This window comes from Gymnoscopelus braueri (assembly GCF_963280865.1).
Source record: "Gymnoscopelus braueri genome assembly, chromosome: 4".
Classification (NCBI taxonomy): domain Eukaryota; kingdom Metazoa; phylum Chordata; class Actinopteri; order Myctophiformes; family Myctophidae; genus Gymnoscopelus; species Gymnoscopelus braueri.
The window spans coordinates 33,506,003-33,525,062 of record NC_137605.1 but is presented as its reverse complement, the minus strand read 5'-3'; the positions used below and the strand labels follow the sequence as shown (position 1 = coordinate 33,525,062).

The window sequence follows — 19,060 nt, the reverse complement described above, 5'->3', positions numbered from 1 at the left end:
CGAGTTGAGCTGGTAGTGCGGCTATTTTCAAATAGCCAATGTAATATGTTTAAAGGGCGAAGGGCTGGCTTCTTTTGGGCTTGTTTTCATAGACCTGGCTGCTTATTTCTCTCACAAAACCTGGCAACAGTGAACAGGAAGTCTGTTCTGTTGTTGTGTTTACCATGGCGACGGAGACGCTACTTGTTCAAATCCGCAGACTGGCTCTAATGTTATTTGTTATTATAGAATTGCGTCCACTTTGCGGCCAACAGGTTATCGTTTCTTTACAAAGACCCTCAGACTGTAGCGTGGAGCAGTTCTTCGAGATCTCCAGTCTGTCGTGTGAAAGCTGCGGTCCAAACCAGCGGAGGAGTACAACAGGCGAGTCATATCAATCCACTCCATATGGTGTCCCGCTGCCCCAACACGGCGCAAGACAAGTAAAATGCACGCCGTTCTGTAAACGTTTTTTTAAACGGCAGACCAAATCACTCAACTGGTAGGGGAAAATATTACTTTCAGTGTTGCCATATTTTGTGAGCGAAATAAGCAACCAACCAGGTCTAGGAAAACAAGCCCAAAAGAAGCAACTGTAGGCCACTGCCACATAAGCACTTTAAACCCTTGCGATGCGTTGTGAGCTTGTAGATCTGCTATTTTCAAAAACTATTGCAATAAAATGTGGAATATTTGGATTTTTAAAAAAAAGCATTATAACAACACAAATGCTACCTGGACCCTGGCACAAAACATTTTCATGAAACTATTTGAGAACCACTAGTTTAAATATTATTTTTTTTAAAGTACGTAAATAAGAAAGTACACTTTAGAAACAAGCCCAAAAAACCGCAACCACCCATATACAAGAAACTTTACAGAAAAAGAAGCCCAAAATTCGCTTATAATGAGCCGACATGGCAACACTAATGCACCGTTCTGGAAACTGTTTTCTAAACGCCAAACCAAATCACTCAACTGTGATTACCTACTTTCCAGTTAGGCTAGATCCGGGGTCTTCAACGTTTTTCAGGTCAAGGACCCCTTAGCTGAGAGAGATGAAGCAGGGACTTGTTTGACAGCACTGTCATAATTGTATGTTGGATTAATGTTATTAATGTGTATTCTCAAACATTTAACTTAAACCATCAATACTCTGTACTTGGTCTGCTCTTTTCCCCCCCCTACACCAAACCTTTTTGCCGAAAATAGCCGACATACAAGCTCACGCTAGGCGTTGTGAGCTTGTAGATCTGCTATTTTTGGATAAAGTTCTCATAATAGGGATGCTAGGGTTCAAGTGGTTAATGTAAAACAACATTTTAAAAAAATCCTTTCACACAAAGATTTGGTGGCCGTCTGTAGTAACTATGAGGGTTCCGGACCCCCTGTTGAAGACCCCTGGGCTCGATGATTGGTTTGCACCAACTACTTTAATGTAGTGGTTTGTGACAGCGTCTGTTAAGTGTTAACGGCAGTTTTAGAGATGTTTAGCTTTATGTAATAAGCATAACATGATAAGTCGTGGAGGAACAGGATATTTAAGGAACATCTCAAGTTTCATCTTCCCACCAGCCGTGTTCTCACTGTAGTTTACATTCCTCCATAGGACTGGGCTGTGAATGCCAAACTGGATACCGAGTGATTACCACTGATGGAGCGTCCATTACTTGTCAGCAATGCCCCACCACCAAGCCTGTATGTAGCTTACCTTAAATATTGTCTTAAGTCATTTCACATAAAACACAGTTCTTGTCACACTCCCTACCTGTTTTCAAAAGTATCTAACTATTTGTTGATCCATCCATTGTGCAGGCAGTGACAGTGGATGGGTTTGGGTGTATTCGCTGTCCTGGGAGTGTGAGTGATGCCGGGATGTGCAAGTGTCCTCAAGGGACTGTTTTGGGTGAGTCACTCGGAACACTAACAGCCCAGGCCGTGCTGATGACAACCACTAATCCAATATTGAATGTGTTCGCCATACACATGATATTAATGTGTGGATATCTGAATATCACCTGTTGTCTTTTCTTTCTTTCTTTTCAGTGGAGAGAGATGTCCAAGGAAACTATTTAGATGAGGCCAAGTGTGAGCTGTGTAATGGTAGTGACCCTGCCTTCTCAGTTCCAAACAGCAACGGAGACAGGTAACAAATAGCAGCCATATCTATAATCACTCAGTCATATAATAATACACATTTATGATCCTCTGAATGTGGTCACTCGGTTATTTCTGTTTATGTGATAAATGGCTGGTGGCAGTTATAACTGTGCTATCCCCTTTGCTTCTTTCTGGTCCTCCATTGTGCTGTACCACACATTAGTCCATCCCCATCAACCTCTCTGTGAACTGAACAAAATGAAAAACAAGCATCTGCACACTTAGTTATATGCTTTTTTTTCTTCCCCAGTCCAATCTGACTGGCTGCCTCTCTTTTCCAACAGCCTGAAGTAACTGAAGTAAAAGTGATCTATGCCATGTGATTGTGTCTGTCTTGTCAGTGCTGGAAAGTGAACTGAGTGCCATGCTGTAGCGAAAGCAAGTTCTACAAGTGGTTACTGTGTGGACAATAAAGTAAACTGAATTGAGCTGAGATGCACAGTGCAAAGTGAGGGCTAGGCAGTAGTTACTACTACATGATTCCAGCCTCTGTTGAAGCCATTTTGTGAAACGCCCTTTCAGGTGTGAGAGATGTCAGGCGTCCTTCATTAACACCTCCTCTTCCTGTGTGTGTGGCTCCCGTAACATCCTGGTGAGTTCAGTCTACCCTCAACCCTCTGTACCTCTCACATGTGACATACATAAGTGAGTCAATAACATATTTAACTGCTTGTGAGAAAACGTGTGAATATTTGGTATGTATTTTCTCAGGCTGGAGGATTGTGTTTTCCCAGTGAAGTGAAAATCCCCTCTAATGTAAACCCTACTGTCAGCTTTGCTGAGTTGGTGAGTTTCCCTTCACCTTTCCCTCTCTACTTTTGTCTCCCTCATTCTTTTGACAATACTCTGATGTTGTGTTCTGCTTATATTTCTCCTGTAGGCGCTCCCTGTGCAGTCAGCATGGTTCCTCAAAAACTTGTACTCTTCAGCTGCAGCCTGCCTTGTAAGTACACTTTCCACCTTTCTCTATATTTCTGCAAATGTTTTAACTACAGTATTAACACAGTTCTGTGTTCACAGGTCTACTCCAACCTCACAGCATGCCAGGCTCTGGGGAACATGTGTGTAATGAACATGCACTCCTTCAGTAGTGTGACCAATGATGCCTGTGGTCTTTTCAACACCATCTTCAGATCTACTGCTGCTTTGGGCTCTACACAGGACATCTCTTATTGGTAAGGAGGGCTTTAAGAGCAAGCCTGGCCCGGACCTTTTGATTAATTGACTAACTATTTTTATTTGTGAGGGTTGTGGTGATAAGGGTTCAAGGTTGTACTTTATTGTTACATCTCGTGTACAGGTACATAAGAGTAAAACTTATTTTGGTTCGGCTTCCTTAAGACAATGCAGCAGCATAAGTAATAACAATAGAATGAAGAAAAAACGTAAAAAGATTTAAAGAAAGAGTGCAAAAAGAGCAAAAAGAATGAAAAGAGCATCATCAAATCAAATGTGCATGTGCATAAAAATAAAGAAAAAACACTTGGTATGTTGTATACACCACCAGCATTTTTCTTCAGTGGCTGTCACCTAACTTTGTGTAAACAACTTCACAGTATATTCTATATACATGCAGCAGGTGCAGTTCAGGCATAGTAGTGCAAAAAAGGGATGGATGGGCAGGGGGGTAGCTTAGCACTTCCCTTTGCCTTGGTTCGTTCTGGTTCTTGTCAGATCGTTCATGTACCTGATAGTACGTGGAAAGAAGCTTTTTTTGCAGTCTGTTGCTAGTAGCTTTGAGACTGCGTAGGCGTTTTTCATGCGGCAACATCTCGAACAGATAAGCAATTTAGACAAATCTGTGCAGTGCATATGAATAGGGAATAGAAAAGGGAAATCCTGTTTGGAGAACTAAAGAAATATAATTATCGATATGTTGTCCCAACCTTTTTTTATTCAAAAATAAAAATGTGTGTTTAGGAGGACCAATCTGCCGTGGATTTACTATGGAGATCAACCTGGACTGGCCGTTCGGGTGCTTCAGACGGATCCGTTACCAGTTGGATTCAGTTTCAAAGGAAGTGGCAAGGTTAGTCGTGATCATATTCACCTATCCATGACCATCACACACACACACACACATACTGAGCATCTGAATCACATATACGCATGAGGAAAACCTAATACTCTCTTCCATAAATGAATCAGCAAAACACATTTTACATACAGTGTACAATTATCTAACCAATCACACCTGCTATGTAACTGCTTAGATCTCCTTTGTAAAAGGTTGTCGAGCAACCGACCAGCGGACACAACTCAAATGAATGTCTTTTATGGTTTATTTTGTTTCACGCACACACACACTCACTCATCTAAAACACACGTCTAGTTAATCGACTAGGAATAGGTTTAGCGTTAGACACAGCGTTAGGTTCGTTATAAACCTGGAATACAAACGCAGAAACATAATAATTACTGACATGAAATACATACAGTACACAAACTATAACACGTGTTATATATGTATAACAATAAAATACATAAGCCGTGCAAAGCACGCCCATTATTTACGTACCGTCAGTCAGTCGGAGCTCGCAATAGAAAATCGCGCACACAGCAACAACACCGGCACTAGTGACACTGAAGCATGCGTAGTGAGCATATTCAGTCATCTAGCTTATATGGGTTGGTTTTAGGCATGTGGGAGTTACCTTCCGTTGATTAATCATGTGACTTGTCCAGTGGCGGAACAACTCAAAGCCGGGCCGGGAGGCACAGCACAGTGATCAGGCCCCCCCTGCGCACGCACGCGCGCGCGCAGCGCAGTTTTCGCAGGTTTTCGGCAGATTCGGTCACTTTTTGGGGGGCTTTTTGTCACTTTATTTCGGTTTTAGGGTTAGGTTAGGGTTATGTTGTTTAATTCTTATTTTTGCCTGATTTTACCGATTTATTATCTGACGGCCCGGGCCCTCCTGGGTCGCGGGCCCGGAGGCGGCCGCCTCCCTGGCCTCCCCGGACGCTCCGCCACTGGACTTGTCTATTGTCCTAAAAGTGCAAACAGGGGTTCTAGCACTGTTCTAAAACAGTAGCCACTGTCTTTCTGCTCCTTATCTGACCTAATCAATCAACACTCTCATGTGACTCTCATGTCCCCTGCTGTGGATTTCAACACTATAGGTCAGAGCTGTGGCTTTTAGAATTGTATCTATTGTACCTATTATAACAAAATATCCTTCCGAAAATAAGATACAGGAAGGCACTAGAAGGCCACATATGCAGGCAACATGTCAATACAAACGCCACTGTTACATAATAATGGATTATTCTACATATGCAGGCATTTACCTCTTATATATATAACTTTGGTTCATAAACTAAATAAGCACTAAGCAGGCAATACACAAATGATAATAACAATACTTGTGTTACTGGAAAGTTCTACATACAAGAACACTATTATAAAGCTACTGTATTGTGGCCCTTGATAAATAACTTAAGCTCTCATGGTATGAAGAATGTTTGTTGATATCTTTTTTGCCTGTCTGTCAGAACACGGATATTAAGCTGCTGGCTGCTGTTTATAATGCCAGAGGAGAGTTCCTTAGATGGGAGAAGATAGGAGGAGGTAATCTGCAGGTAAGCTGTCAAAGAAATAATGAAGACAAAGCCATGAAGACAAAGCCACACATTTGCATTTATATGTGCGAGGGTCGATTCACTGGATGTGTGTCCACGACGGACGATGAGCAATGGCTTAAGGCAGCAGTAGCCCACGACGCATCTATTGTTCTGGGGGGAGGGGGTTGATTTCTTTCTTTTTCATTCGAAATTTTACACGGCACATCTAGCATATCCTCGCGGCCCAAAAAAGGTCCGATTGCCGGGGTTGGGAAACACTGCACTATACCATCTACCAAATATGTCACAGGTAATATGACTAAATGATGTAACAATAGGCAAACCAATAAAATGATTACTTTACCAGATGGCTCTTATGTCTATACAAGCAGACGCCTCTCAATGGTTACACACAGGCTGAACAATAAGCCCCCTGTCTCCACCTGTAGTTGTTATAGCAATGACATCATACATGCAGGTTACACACAATGTTACACAGAATTACATACAATACAGAAAATACTGTATATCAACCCGTTTTCTTTGTTCACCTTTGCACACACGTAACATATACTCACAATTCTCCAGTTTAAATGCCTACCCAGCAAGCACAATGACGTCATGATGACGTCATGATGACGTTATGATGACGCCCGGTCATCACCCCGGTGACGTTCAGGACTAGGCCAGATCACAGCCCATATGGGGATGATCTTTACGTCATTTACAGGACGTCATCACCGGGACATCATATGGACATTTGGACAGCAAGTTTGGGTGATGAGAAATGTGTTTAGATGACATCCTGGAAGTGACATTTTTGTGGTCAGAAGTATCCACTATAAGGTTGCTAGTCTAATAGTGAATTGGGAGGTTAATTTTAAAACCAATGTGCTGTGTGCTCTACACTTATTTTTATCCTTAGCTGGAAATGTCTCTACTTCAAGCTGCAATCTAATTCATCAGTCATGAAATAGAAGGGAGGATCATGCTATTTTATAGCTATACAATATTTACCAATATTAGATATAAATATTCAATATATATTTATCAATATAACATTACCATATTCTATATTAGCTATTTATTAGACTGCCTTCCATCTAGGCTTAACAATTAAAGCAATTATTTAATAAGAACACCATGACATATATGTCATTCGTTCTTGTTTTATAGACCAAATGACAGAGAGTTAGAGCTGGAAACCAACAATATGACCATAACCAGGACAGAGATTGCTATGTACTTCAATATGTGTCTCTGTGTGTGAGGCTCCTCTCTGCCGGAGAGAGGTCCCTTTGTGATAGTTTACTGTTTTGTACCACTCAAGGCATTAGAGCTCTCGAGGACCAGGCTGTAGCCTGAGCCAACAGCTATCACCCCAAATGGAATAGTTTCAACAACGCCACAGCTAAGTTCTTACTCACCACTGGATAAATCAGGGAAACGGCACAGATGTCTAGGATCGTTTCTAGGGTAGAAAATTCACGAGGGAGGCAAAAATGCAGGTACTGACGAAAAAAGTTATAACAAAGTATTTATTAGGAAATGAGGTTACAAGCAAAGTTAGAGACTGGCGTCTCAAAGAAAGGTAGTGTCAAATACTGAGTAGAGACAGACAGAACTTAAGTTCAGAAATTTGTCAAAACACAATACAGGTCTTCGGCAAAAAATATTGCAAGAGAGCCCCGAGATGTCTCGGGAGAATGCATATATACTATAATTGTATAGCCCGTCGCGTCATAACTGCCATACGACAAAAGCCCCCTCCTTTAGGAGACAACATGTATCTTTACCATACTTGGATATACAGAAAGGGAGAAGACTGGAGTTAGTCACATGTCCGACATAACTCAGTTCCTTATGTTTATTTGAGGAACTTAATGGAGTCACACAGAGTTTACCAAACTGAACTCTCTGTCACCCTCGACGAGGCTACATGCAGCTCAAGCATTTAGATAATGGTAGATAAACTCCATTCTGCATCATATAGATATAATTAGATTAAATATCATTTAGCAGGCACAACAACAGCATATTTCATCATTAAGCTTGGGTCATGACATTCTATAGGGCCATGTGTTAGCAATATGACCCAGTGGTTTGCATTTGAGCCACCACGTGCATACGATAGTGAATAGTGAATGTCATCACGCTTATCTCACTCTGTAGCTCCGTCCGTCATTGCCAGGGTGCGTTGTATCGTACCTGGAGGAGTAGACCTGAGACGCAGATGCACTGGTCTGAGTGTGATTGCTGCTTGGGGACCAAGCCTGTGGAGTCCCCACAGGTGCCCCCTAGCCTGGTAAACCCTCCCTCCGGAAATCTCATTTCCATTTGATTTCAGGAGTGAGTCTGGCCTGATCCGCCTTTCTGCAATATTGGCTGTGCTGGAGTTGGGCGGGAGTAATACCGTTGACTGACAACCCCTTCAGCCAATGATAATTTTTCCCCTTCAGCCAATCAGCAGTTCACCAGTCTTAATGTGACGCAACGGGACTTTTGAGACAGCCATGCCCAAAATGGGTTGCCTTATTCGGATACATGGGTGTCACTGCCCGCCCCTACCGGTTCTCTAATTATTTTTTTTTAAATAGGCTTTGTCATGATTAATTGACCACATATATGAAGTTAAACAACTAAATTCTATCCAAACGATATCTTATAAGTAAATTCTGTGCCTCAAAATAGAAGTTAGAGAGCTTTTTGAAGTAAAAAAATCACACCCTGTGTGAAGTGGGCGGTGTCTTGCTAGCTAATCACAATACTGAATGGAGTCAACCAATCATGTACACAAGATAAATACATTTATTGAAACACTCTTTATGATGGACGAAACCATAACTTGAAAAAAACAAATATTTGGTTTTTTTCAAGTTATGGTTGCTTATATAGGACTATGCACATGTGTCATGTGACACTGGCCAATCACAGTCCTGAATAGATTGTGATTGGCCAATCACAGCGCAGGATAATTCTACTAATTTCCTGGGCCCAGATCACAGCGCCGGGAAATGTACATTTTTCCAAATCTCACTTATAGGGGCGGTTTCACCGCCCAAAAATAGCGGAGAATATAGCGGACAAGAAAAAGATGGCTGCCGTTCGTGTTTTGGGCTCACTCGAACTCGCCACCTGATTGGCCAACGTAAGCTGTCAATCACAGAACAATGAGCGACGACGCTGATAGGCTCGTCCGTTTGGCGTACACAGCCAATATTGCAGAAAGTCGGATCAGGCCAGACTCACTCCAGGAATCAAATAGAAGAGATTTCCGGAGGGAGGGTTTACCAGGCTAGGTGCCCCCCCCCCCCCCCCCCCCAGATCCATCCATGCGGAGCAGGAGCTGGGGGTCCAGGGGGAAACGAAGCGCTGCTGTGCCTGAGGCGGTGGTGATGCTTCGTGGGGCCTACAGGCCCTTATGTTGTGACGTTTGTTACAACTCCTCTTCGCAAGAGCTTTGTAGTTTGGCTTAAAGTTCTTGCCTTGGTATGTGGACAAGGTGCGAGGGGTCATCCCAGTAGTTGGGTCCGGGGCCCGGCTTACAAAATAACACAACAGTAAAACACAAAGTAAAAGCAAGGAAACAAGCAAACAGGCATACCATTTACTAGGTCAGCAGCTGCACACCAACATCCCCCTCTCGCAACACACTACCGGTGTGGTGTGAAGACCCACAGATTGGCGATCTGCTACCTGCCTGTTTTTATTTCTATTTAAAATTTTCATTGGAGTATAAAGCCCTTGAGATGCATCATCTCGTCTTCTACAGGGTCCTGTTCAGAAAGACCTTAAATACCTGTGTCACTTATGACATGACTTTATCTCTGCCTCCCTCTAGGGGCTACAGTATGTTGTAGAATAATATTTAAGTTATAAGTATACATCCAAGTGGCTGTTTATGTACAAGACTAGCTTGTTTTAACATCCCTCATCAATTGGATAAACGGTACATTTTACATCCCTGAGGATAAGCAAAGGTGTCCCTCCTGGGGGAGCTAGTCTCCCAGCTACAGAGAAGAACATGGTAAAATCAAAAAATATATATATTTGTCCCAACCACTTTGGTTGTGCCACGGATACCCCAAAAAATCCTCCAGCCTCCTTTCTAACAGGCTAACTTATTAGCCCAACTTATCTAACCCCAACTAGGACCTTAAAGAATATTACACTGATAGCAATAAGATTCATCTGGCTCCTAAATGACCTACATCCTGATGCCTCACTGCTGCCTTAAAGGTATCATGACATTCATTTTCACTTTTTTTATTTTCAATGTTTTATTTGGGGTTTTATGACCTCAATTACACCCAAAAAACCTGAACTTAGAACATTCAGTGGATTTTCTGTGGTCTGGGGTTTTCTGAATAATTAGGCTGAAAAGTAATCTGAGCTTGGCCCTTCGACAGTGAGGTCACAGTCGATTAATCCCGCCCACTCTCCTCCTCGCCCCTCCCCTCCCCTATCCTTTCCTTTGGGGGGGGCGGAGCAGAGGCGATGATTGACAGGCAAAATCCCTCACCAGCGACACCCGCAGGCAAAGATTTCTTTTTTCATTGCAGTTGAAAAGGCTTTAGAAATGTGAGAGAAAAACACCTTCCATGGATCACTGGAATGGAATTTTCACTTAAAACGTTTTGTACACTTTTGAAGGACCAGGACAAAGACTTTGAATGTGGTGTAAAAGTGAATGTCATGATACCTTTAAACTAACTTGACTGTGACCCAGAAGCAGGTTGCAGGCTTTAGAAGGTTGACGTCTGCATCAGTTAATGGCAGCTCTTCCATAAATCTGTTGGTGTGGTTGCTTACTTTGTAGAGTAGCTCTAATGCAAACTTCACCTAACCTTTTACATCTCTACATTACAAGAAGAACTATCTCTAACGCTCATCCCATAAGTCAGTTGTTGTCGCCCGATGGTGCAAGATCCTCTTTTGTAGCTGTTAACGTGTCTTGAAATTAGTTGTTTTCCTGCTGTAGCTGGAAAGTCTCTGTATTGCTCTCTGTAGAGTCAGCTAATCTACTGGTAGGTTTGTTTTCTGTAGAAAGAATGGTTGGTTGTTTAATAGTGGACCTTGATATCTAGTTTATTTCACTCTCTAACCCTCTCCTCCCTGCTGGTTATCTGGTTCTTTCCACATCATGACTTCCTCATTCCTGCCAGTCAGTGCATGGTGACTTACAAACAGGCACACATATCCTGTGAATAAATCAATCTTGTCAAAATGAAGGATTCTGATTCATAGTTCTCTCTTTTTGATTTGTAGCCTGTCTGTGTAGTAGTCAAGTAATAGCTGTGATAACCCACATTAGTGGTTGGTGGCATCTGTGAATTACTGTAAAACATGTCTGTCCTCATCCTCTGTCTCAGCTCTGTCCTGACACTGCCACTAGACAGAAGGCAGCCTATGACTTTGGAACTACTTACCAACAGAGCGTGAGTCTCCTTTTTATAATTTAGATGCAAGGCAATAATGAAATTTGTTCTATATATAATATGGTTCTCACACATGATGTCTGTCTGTCTGTCTGTCTGTCTGTCTGTCTGTCTGTCTGTCTGTCTGTCTGTCCACACATGCATGCTTGCATGTGTGTAGTGTGATCTCTCTGTAGCAGAACTGCTGCGTGCATATCCAGAGCCATTATTCTATGACGTGTTTATGGATTTCAGTAAAGGGGAGGCCAGGAGACTTCTTCCCCTCCCCACACTGGTTCTCAATCAACAGTACAATGAACGGTTTATCAACCAAGGTATTATTTTAATTTCTGTGTGTGTGTGTGTGTGTGTGTGTGTGTGTGTGTGTGTGTGTGTGTGTGTGTGTGTGTGTGTGTGTGTGTGTGTGTGTGTGTGTGTGTGTGTGTGTGTGTGTGTGTGTGTGTGTGTGTGTGTGTGTGTGTGTGTGTGTGTGTGTGTGTGTGTGTGTGTGTGTGGTCACATCTTCTAATCTACATGTTCTCCACAGAGAACATGAAGAACTGGTACCTGACTCGCCGTATGTTTCTGGTTGACACACTGAGTGGCAGAGAGAAGAGTGTGAGCTCTGTGCCGAAAGTAATTCGCGTTGCTAGCAGCATCAAAATACGGTGCGTTGTGACATATGCACATACTCTACATTTAAAAGAGGAAGAGAGAAAAACATGATTACATGTAAGTCCATTTCTGTGACTTGCTAAGACGTGTATATTTGTGGGCATGTGTTTGTTGGTTACTGTAGGTTCCAGTTGGTTTCAGGAACCCAGGAGGGACAGGCGTTTCCCCCTCTGATGTCTGTGTCCTACAGAGATGTTCTCATCACTGACCCAAACACACAAACTATTTCTGTAAGTCAGTTTCCTTCCATTTCATAGTCTTTACTGAATTATTCCTTTACACCAGTAATACAAATTCATGTATTTCCAGGTGTCATTTGCTGTAGATTACGAGATGGACCAGAATGAGGCTCGTATGAAGACCGATGTGAGTGGAATGGACACTGTTAAAGGAAACTTTGGTTGTTATTGGTTTGTGATGAATCACTATAAGAGAAAGAGAACGACTGTGCGTGTCCATGCTACCTTTAACACAGACAGCGGCTCTAACTGTGTGTGTGTGTGTGTGTGTGTGTGTGTGTGTGTGTGTGTGTGTGTGTGTGTGTGTGTGTGTGTGTGTGTGTGTGTGTGTGTGTGTGTGTGTGTGTGTGTGTGTGTGTGTGTGTGTGTGTGTGTAGACCGCTCTAGGTGTGATGGGCGGTGTAGCAGTGCTGTACTCCCTGCTGAAGACTGTCAGTTGGAAAAGGCGGATCGCCTCGCCTCTGGTTGACATCGAGGTACAGCAGTGTAGCTGATCCTTAATAACACCCAAGTTCTCAGACATCTTCAATTCATACATTTGTGTTTCATTATCTCCACCACGCCAAAGGCCGGGGATTATGATTACGTTTGGATTATGTTTTCCCCCCTGTCTGTGTGTCCAGAGCTAATCTCACAAACCTCTCCACTGATTAGTGCCACACTGTTTGTGCACGCTACCACTAATAGGCACATTTTTTAAACCTTCTCATGGTGCCATTTTATGTTTTGGCCTATAATTCTTGAACCGTAGATTGTATAATCAAAATTTATTTTCCCTGGATTCCTTTGATCGTGACACAACTCCTCCAAATTTGAATCACATATTAAGGGGCCTCTACACAAAGAGCCAAACACAATTTCACCATTTTCACCATTAGGGTACCACAAACACTACAAATGTCAGTGTTTGTTGCAGAAACATGATTAACCAAATTGGTACACAGTATCTCTGTCTCAAGAGTCATGTGACAATGAGTGCAAAACTGTAATTGGCTTCCAAAATGTGTGCTATGGGCCTATCCTTTATAAAAATGTAAAAAGCCTTGATGAACAGCATCCAATCAACCCCAAATTGGAATCACATGTTGAGGGGCCTCTATATAGCATAGTGGTGGGAAAAAAACGTTAATTTCAGTGAACGAACGATTTCGTTCACGTTCACAGCAATGATTCCTTCAAATGATTCATTCACGTTCTCGTTCAGTAGCACTTCCGGTCCTGGCGGAGCGCATGAGCTACTATATGCATGCAACTGTGTGCATCTGATCCCACTGACATGACTGCACAGTCTGCACAGAAACACAGCACTTTCATTTCCATCTAATTGCACCATCTTCTTTGTAATATAATAATGTGTAGAAGTAATAAATAACTACAATATATAATATAAAGTTATTTGTATTAGTTGATAATTATTTCCACAAATGCAATATTTTATAACAAGCAGCCTAAGTCGGTACACTCACATGACTATCGATTTCCAACCATGTCTTTAACTTAATGTAGTTCATGAATAGTAGTTGTAGCATACTATTTATTTGCATCGTCTATTCAAACTAAAACGTGTTAATTGACCAGTAGGCTACCTATCTGTCTTTTGTCTAGGACCATGCATATTTATTTCTTTTGATACTTAAATGTTCTGCTAACACTATCTGTCTTTTGTCCAGGAACAACAATAGGCTACCTTATTTCAACTCAAATAGCAGTACGCATGCATGTCTATTGTAGTGAAAAACTCTACCGCACAGCTGTCTGTCTGTTTGATGGTCTGTCTGTCGTGGGAGGAACAGCCCGCCCGTCCTGTCCGCGAGGGGGAGGGGCGTGAACGAAACCGTGAACGGGTTCGTTCACGTTCAAGGCAAAGAACTAGTTCTTATGAACGAATCGATCATGACCGACCCATCACTAATATAGAACTCATCTCCAAAAGCACGCTTTATGTCGTAGAAACACTATTTCACACTATTTGCAGCTTCCTTGGGTAGTGATGGCTGCAACCCACGACTCGCACAGTCCAGAGTAGGCTGCCTGTCAAAGATATGTGCTGTGATGAGCACCCATTTCTAGTTCACTACTAATCTGCTAGTTTCTGCAAGCGACACTGCACATACAGTACAGTATGACAACGTATAATTTGTTTTAAAAGTCTCCCTTTGTGTTTCCATCCCACACAGACTATGTTGAAGTTCCTGTTGATCTATGCTGGTGATCTGGCCAATGTTTTCTTTGTCATCACTGTGGGAACAGGACTCTACTGGCTTATATTCTTCAAGGTTAGATTGGGAATCATTATGTTCAACTGTAACAGTTCAATTCAGAAAGAGACTTTTAATGTACCCAACCCTACCTACTTTCCATAACCTTTTTACAGATGCACTTTTTATTACTCACCTTCTTCTACAGCAAAGAGTGATTATTTTTGGTTTGTTGTTTATTCTGACTTGTCTATACTTTTATTTTTCTCTCTGCCATGCTCTCTCAGTCATTGGAGGCAAGTCTGTTTCTGCTTTACCTTTACCGCAATCCATTTCCACCTGTTTTGCCTCTTTGTCCCAGTGGGTTTGTTATGAACCCGTAGGTTTAGGTGTAAATGTCATTGGCTGTTGCCGTTATGATTTATTTTTGTGTATCTGTGTTTTTAGGCTCAGCACTTTGTATCTGTGATGCTACCGTTACCTGCTCAGGAGGAGCGATTTGTGACTTACATTGGCTGTGCCTTCGCTCTCAAGGTGAGTCCACCTTCTTAACATTATGACACACATTGGCATTGCACAGATGAGATGTGAAGAGGGGTGCTGATGGGTTTGGGAAGAGTTTCTGGACACTGGACACTACAGCTAGCTAGGCTAGTTGTAGTGTGTGTGATGTGTAATTATTGATCATATTAACGTGGCAGCCATTTTGCTGTTACGTTATACTCGGGAGAGGGTAAGTGGGGTATGGTGTAAAAGCCAAATGGCCATCTTGTGAAAATGGTACAAAATTATAACGCTTTCATATCTGTGTCCAGACAATACAGCTTCTCCACAAGCTGGTCCTACAGTTGTCAGTTGACATGTTCTTCATTGATTGGGAGAGACCACGGAGCAAAGGCAGCAGAACAATCCAAGGTACACCATACTACAGTATAGTATGCTATACTTTACTCCTTTCATATTTACTGAGCTGAACGGCTCTCACCTTTTTTAGATTCAGAGAATATGATTTGTGTCCAGTTCTGTCTCTAGCAGTGCTATTCTTATTATCTTATTCTTATACCTAACTACTACCTATATCTAACTACTTGTTTACTCCTTTATATTGTTATACTCCTACCTGTATATATCCTGTGTTTCCTACTGCGGTAATGGTATGGCAACTGACTTTCCCTCGAGGGCCCAATAAAGGTCTATCTCTATCTATCTATCAGCCACTGGGGAGCCAAAACGTGACCCGTCTCCTGTCAGTATCTGGAGGACCTACTTTGTGGCTAATGAGTGGAATGAGATCCAAACCATCCGCAAGATCAGTCCAACCTTCCAGATCATGGCTGTACTTTTCCTGCTAGAGGTACATCTTAGACACACTAAAGCCATTTTCCGATTGATCATCCATGCAGTTATCTTTTGTATTTCTGTCTGTACTGTTTATGTGCTAACATGTTGCCCTGCATGGTCTATCTAGGTGGTGGGTTTCTCCAATCTGGCCCTGAGGGACCCTTGGTCAATGTTGGAGCGCCCTTCTCAGGCGTACATCCCTTCCTACAGCCTGATACTACGCTATGGTCTGGCAGCTACTCTATGGCTGTGCATCGGACTTCTGCAGGTAAACTTTAGTCTTTTACTTGGTGGCGTGAGGAGGTAAAAACAGAATCACCAACCAGCCTCTTGACTCCCACCTCCACCAAGAAATGACAGTACATCTGAATTTACCGGGATCTTGTATTTTATAAATATTTTTACATTTGCCTATAAAGGTGATATTCTTCACTGTGATCCATGAGCGCTTTGTGGAGGACAAAATTCGTCAGTTTGTGGACCTCTGCTCCATCAGTAATGTAAGTAGCACTTCAAACCTATTAAATGTATACGCAATTGCATTGCTTGCGTGTAAATTTATCGCATTGTTTGCTTGAAAATGTGTAATTCGGAAACTGACACCGTCTAGTGACAGTATAGTTTATGCTTTAATAACCTGCATCTGTGTCTGTTACTGCATCTGTTTGTAGAGGTTTTGTTGTTGTTGCTGAAAGCGTTTGCTTATGTGTTTTTAGATCTCGGTGCTGCTGCTGTCCCATCGGTGTTTTGGATACTATATCCATGGGCGCTCTGTACATGGCCACGCTGATACTAACATGGAGGAAATGAACACCAACCTAAAAAGAGAGGCTGTATGGACACTGACAGACTGCATATTGTGTTTTAATGCATTGTTTTCATTCCACAGTATTTCCAACAGTAATATCTGCCTCTCTCTCTGTCCCAAGGAGTCCCTCTGCGGTCAGAGAGGGTTACTACCGAACACCGACATTCAGACATTTCAGATCGCCATCACCAACCGCCTCCGACTGCAGTTTGACCGAATACGAGAACCACTCAGTAGGGTGCGTGCTTGTCACAAATTACAACTAAATTGGTGCCCTGACTAATTCTGTCAGAGATGACTGTTATGCGATTTTGGCGTATTTTGCTCTCGACAGCAAATGGGACGGAATTGCAAAACAGCGACCTCTAGGGTCACATAATTCAACAGCTCACCAATGTTGGTTGTTACAACTTTCTTGTATTTATACGAGACAACCTGTAATTATTCATTTTATTTAATAAGCCCATTCTGTTGTGCGTTACAGCGTCATGGACCATCGCGGTTGGTGGACGCATCCTCAGCTAACCCTTTTGAGCAGAGTACCAGAGCCTACAATACAATGAACCGCTTTTTAGGATCCGTTATAGACCATGTTAGTACACACACACACTGAAATCAGCACAGCATTTGACCAAAAACGGAGTTCCTGCAGTATTTCAAATTTGGTTCCTGAAAGATAATTACATTTTTTGCATTACCTTGCATCTATGCTATCAATTTAGACCAGTTTTCTTCTTCCCCTGTGCTGTGGTGTGTTTCCTTCAGGCTCACAAGGACATGGACTACATAGTAAAGGACAAGCTGATGCTTGAGAGGGTCATAGGAATGGAGTTCCTTGAGCCCAATGACAAAAGTATCTTCTATAACGGTACTGGTCTCTGGCTAATACAGTATATCATCAACTGTTACTTTTCAGGAAGTGGAAAAAAGAAACCTGTGTTCCAATTAATCCAATGTTGTTCTATTATGTAGTCAGAAGCTCTCGTTACTTACTTTTCATTGGTTAAATATTTATCAAATCAACAGACAGATGTAACCACTTTAAACCAAGTGTCTCTATTTTGGGCAGGTCGTTGGAGGCAAAGTTTTTCAATGTTTTTCCCAAATGTTCCGAATAGCAGATCTACAAGTTGAGATATTTTCACAACTTTTGCACAAGGTGTAAAATAGGCCAATCATTTATTTAAAAAAGATTAAATATGTAGATACATTTCTGCACAACAATGACATTATGCTGGTATGTAATTGCCCATGTGTGTATCTGTGTTTTTATGTAAAAAACCCTCTGTGTTTCTTCTCACCCTAGACGAGTCCCACTCCTTCAGTGACGTTCTGTTCTATGGGAACGAGGCCACACTCCTGGTCTTTGACACCTTGTTCTTCTGTGTGGTGGACCTCGGCTCTCAGAGCTTTGTCCTGGCTGCTGTGCTCACATACATCCAACAAACGGTCAGTACTCTATGCCAGTGGTTTTTCATGTTAAGGACCCCCAAACTGATATGTATTTGGCCACAGACCCAGAATCTGAAAAGGTTTTGTGCCAGGGAATACCAGATGTGCCATCTGCAGCCTTCATCATCACAAAAGGCTTGTTCAGCTTCATATTGAAACATAAATAGCCTATTATATATATATAAATATTGGCTAAAACTGATATATTATTGTTATCGGTTCCAAACCAATATATATATTTTTAGGGCCGACATTGCCGATACAGATATAATGGTCGATTAATCGTACATCAACAATATAAAATAATGTATTAACCTACTTTACCATACAGATTGGTTAAAATAACGTTTTATTCATTAAAATAAGTTGTGTATTGCAGGTTTAACCCTTGTGTACAAATATAACTTTTGTATATTGTCTGAGTTACAAATGGATAAATAAACCATGGAGGATTTTGCTTAGAAAATTCTAATCTCATTAATTCCAGGTATTTCGCTTGATCCGCAATGCTGTTGGGAGAAGAAACCTGGCAAACAAGACACTGGTGGATGAGAGATTTCTCATATAGATGTCCCTGCTTTTTAACTGATAATGCCAATGTTCCTTAGAGGTTTGTGTGTAGAACATGCTTATTGTTTACAGCTTTTGCAGCTTTGTTTACGCATTTTGTACCTTTTATAATTTTTCCTTCTTTTTTTCTACATAATACCGTATTTTTAAATGTTTTCACTGATGTAAATATTCGACATTTTGTACAGTTTTAGATTTTTCCGATTCATTAAAGCTATGCGTTTGATAATTCATGGTGTCTGTCCGCTGTCGTGTTTCTCATACTATTAATTTAGATTAGTAACAATAATAGCAATACAACCACATCATCCTGCATTTTAGTCCAGCACTTTGATTTCAGCACTTGTGGTCCATTCTGGGCCCTTGCCCAGCCCTCCAATGACTTAAACAGTGAAGCAGAAACGCCTTGTTAAAAATGTAAATGTGTGACATTTTCAAAGAGATTGGAACCTAGCTATATGCAAACTTGAACTTGACGTGTCCAAACAGATTCAGTCAGCACGCATGGCTGTGAGTGAAAATGTGTTGGCATGTAAGTAAGTGGTCAATCCCTGAAGAACACCTTTCCAGGTCGAAACGTTGGTACTCTACTCAATAAATTATCCTGCATGGTGGCTATGAGTGAGCAGCCTTTTCTTCACTTTTAGATTTCTTCACCAC

The 19,060-nt window shown here is 41.8% G+C and overlaps 1 protein-coding gene across 1 annotated transcript; it reads left to right on the top strand.

Moving 5' to 3' along the window:
- Positions 1-148: 148 nt before the first annotated feature.
- tmem67 (transmembrane protein 67) lies at positions 149-18,621 on the top strand. The gene is made up of 28 exons (XM_080425307.1): positions 149-363; positions 1,589-1,677; positions 1,795-1,885; positions 2,026-2,125; positions 2,662-2,731; positions 2,851-2,925; positions 3,020-3,082; positions 3,160-3,314; positions 4,060-4,168; positions 5,632-5,718; positions 11,073-11,138; positions 11,299-11,452; positions 11,665-11,785; positions 11,917-12,022; positions 12,102-12,158; positions 12,409-12,507; positions 14,209-14,307; positions 14,677-14,763; positions 15,045-15,144; positions 15,444-15,583; positions 15,698-15,838; positions 15,990-16,070; positions 16,287-16,403; positions 16,500-16,616; positions 16,863-16,970; positions 17,144-17,246; positions 17,685-17,827; positions 18,318-18,621. Exons 1-28 carry the CDS (start codon positions 165-167, stop codon positions 18,396-18,398), a joined length of 2,958 nt encoding a protein of 985 aa, XP_080281433.1. The 5' UTR covers positions 149-164; the 3' UTR covers positions 18,399-18,621.
- Positions 18,622-19,060: the final 439 nt, after the last annotated feature.

Excerpts from the sequence above, each read along its gene's own strand:
- tmem67 (XM_080425307.1), top strand. The coding sequence starts at position 165 with ATGGCGACGGAGACGCTACTTGTTCAAATCCGCAGACTGGCTCTAATG. Across the intron at positions 11,786-11,916 it reads GCTAGCAGCATCAAAATACG|GTTCCAGTTGGTTTCAGGAA; the intron begins GTGCGTTGTGAC and ends TGGTTACTGTAG. Across the intron at positions 17,828-18,317 it reads TCACATACATCCAACAAACG|GTATTTCGCTTGATCCGCAA; the intron begins GTCAGTACTCTA and ends CATTAATTCCAG.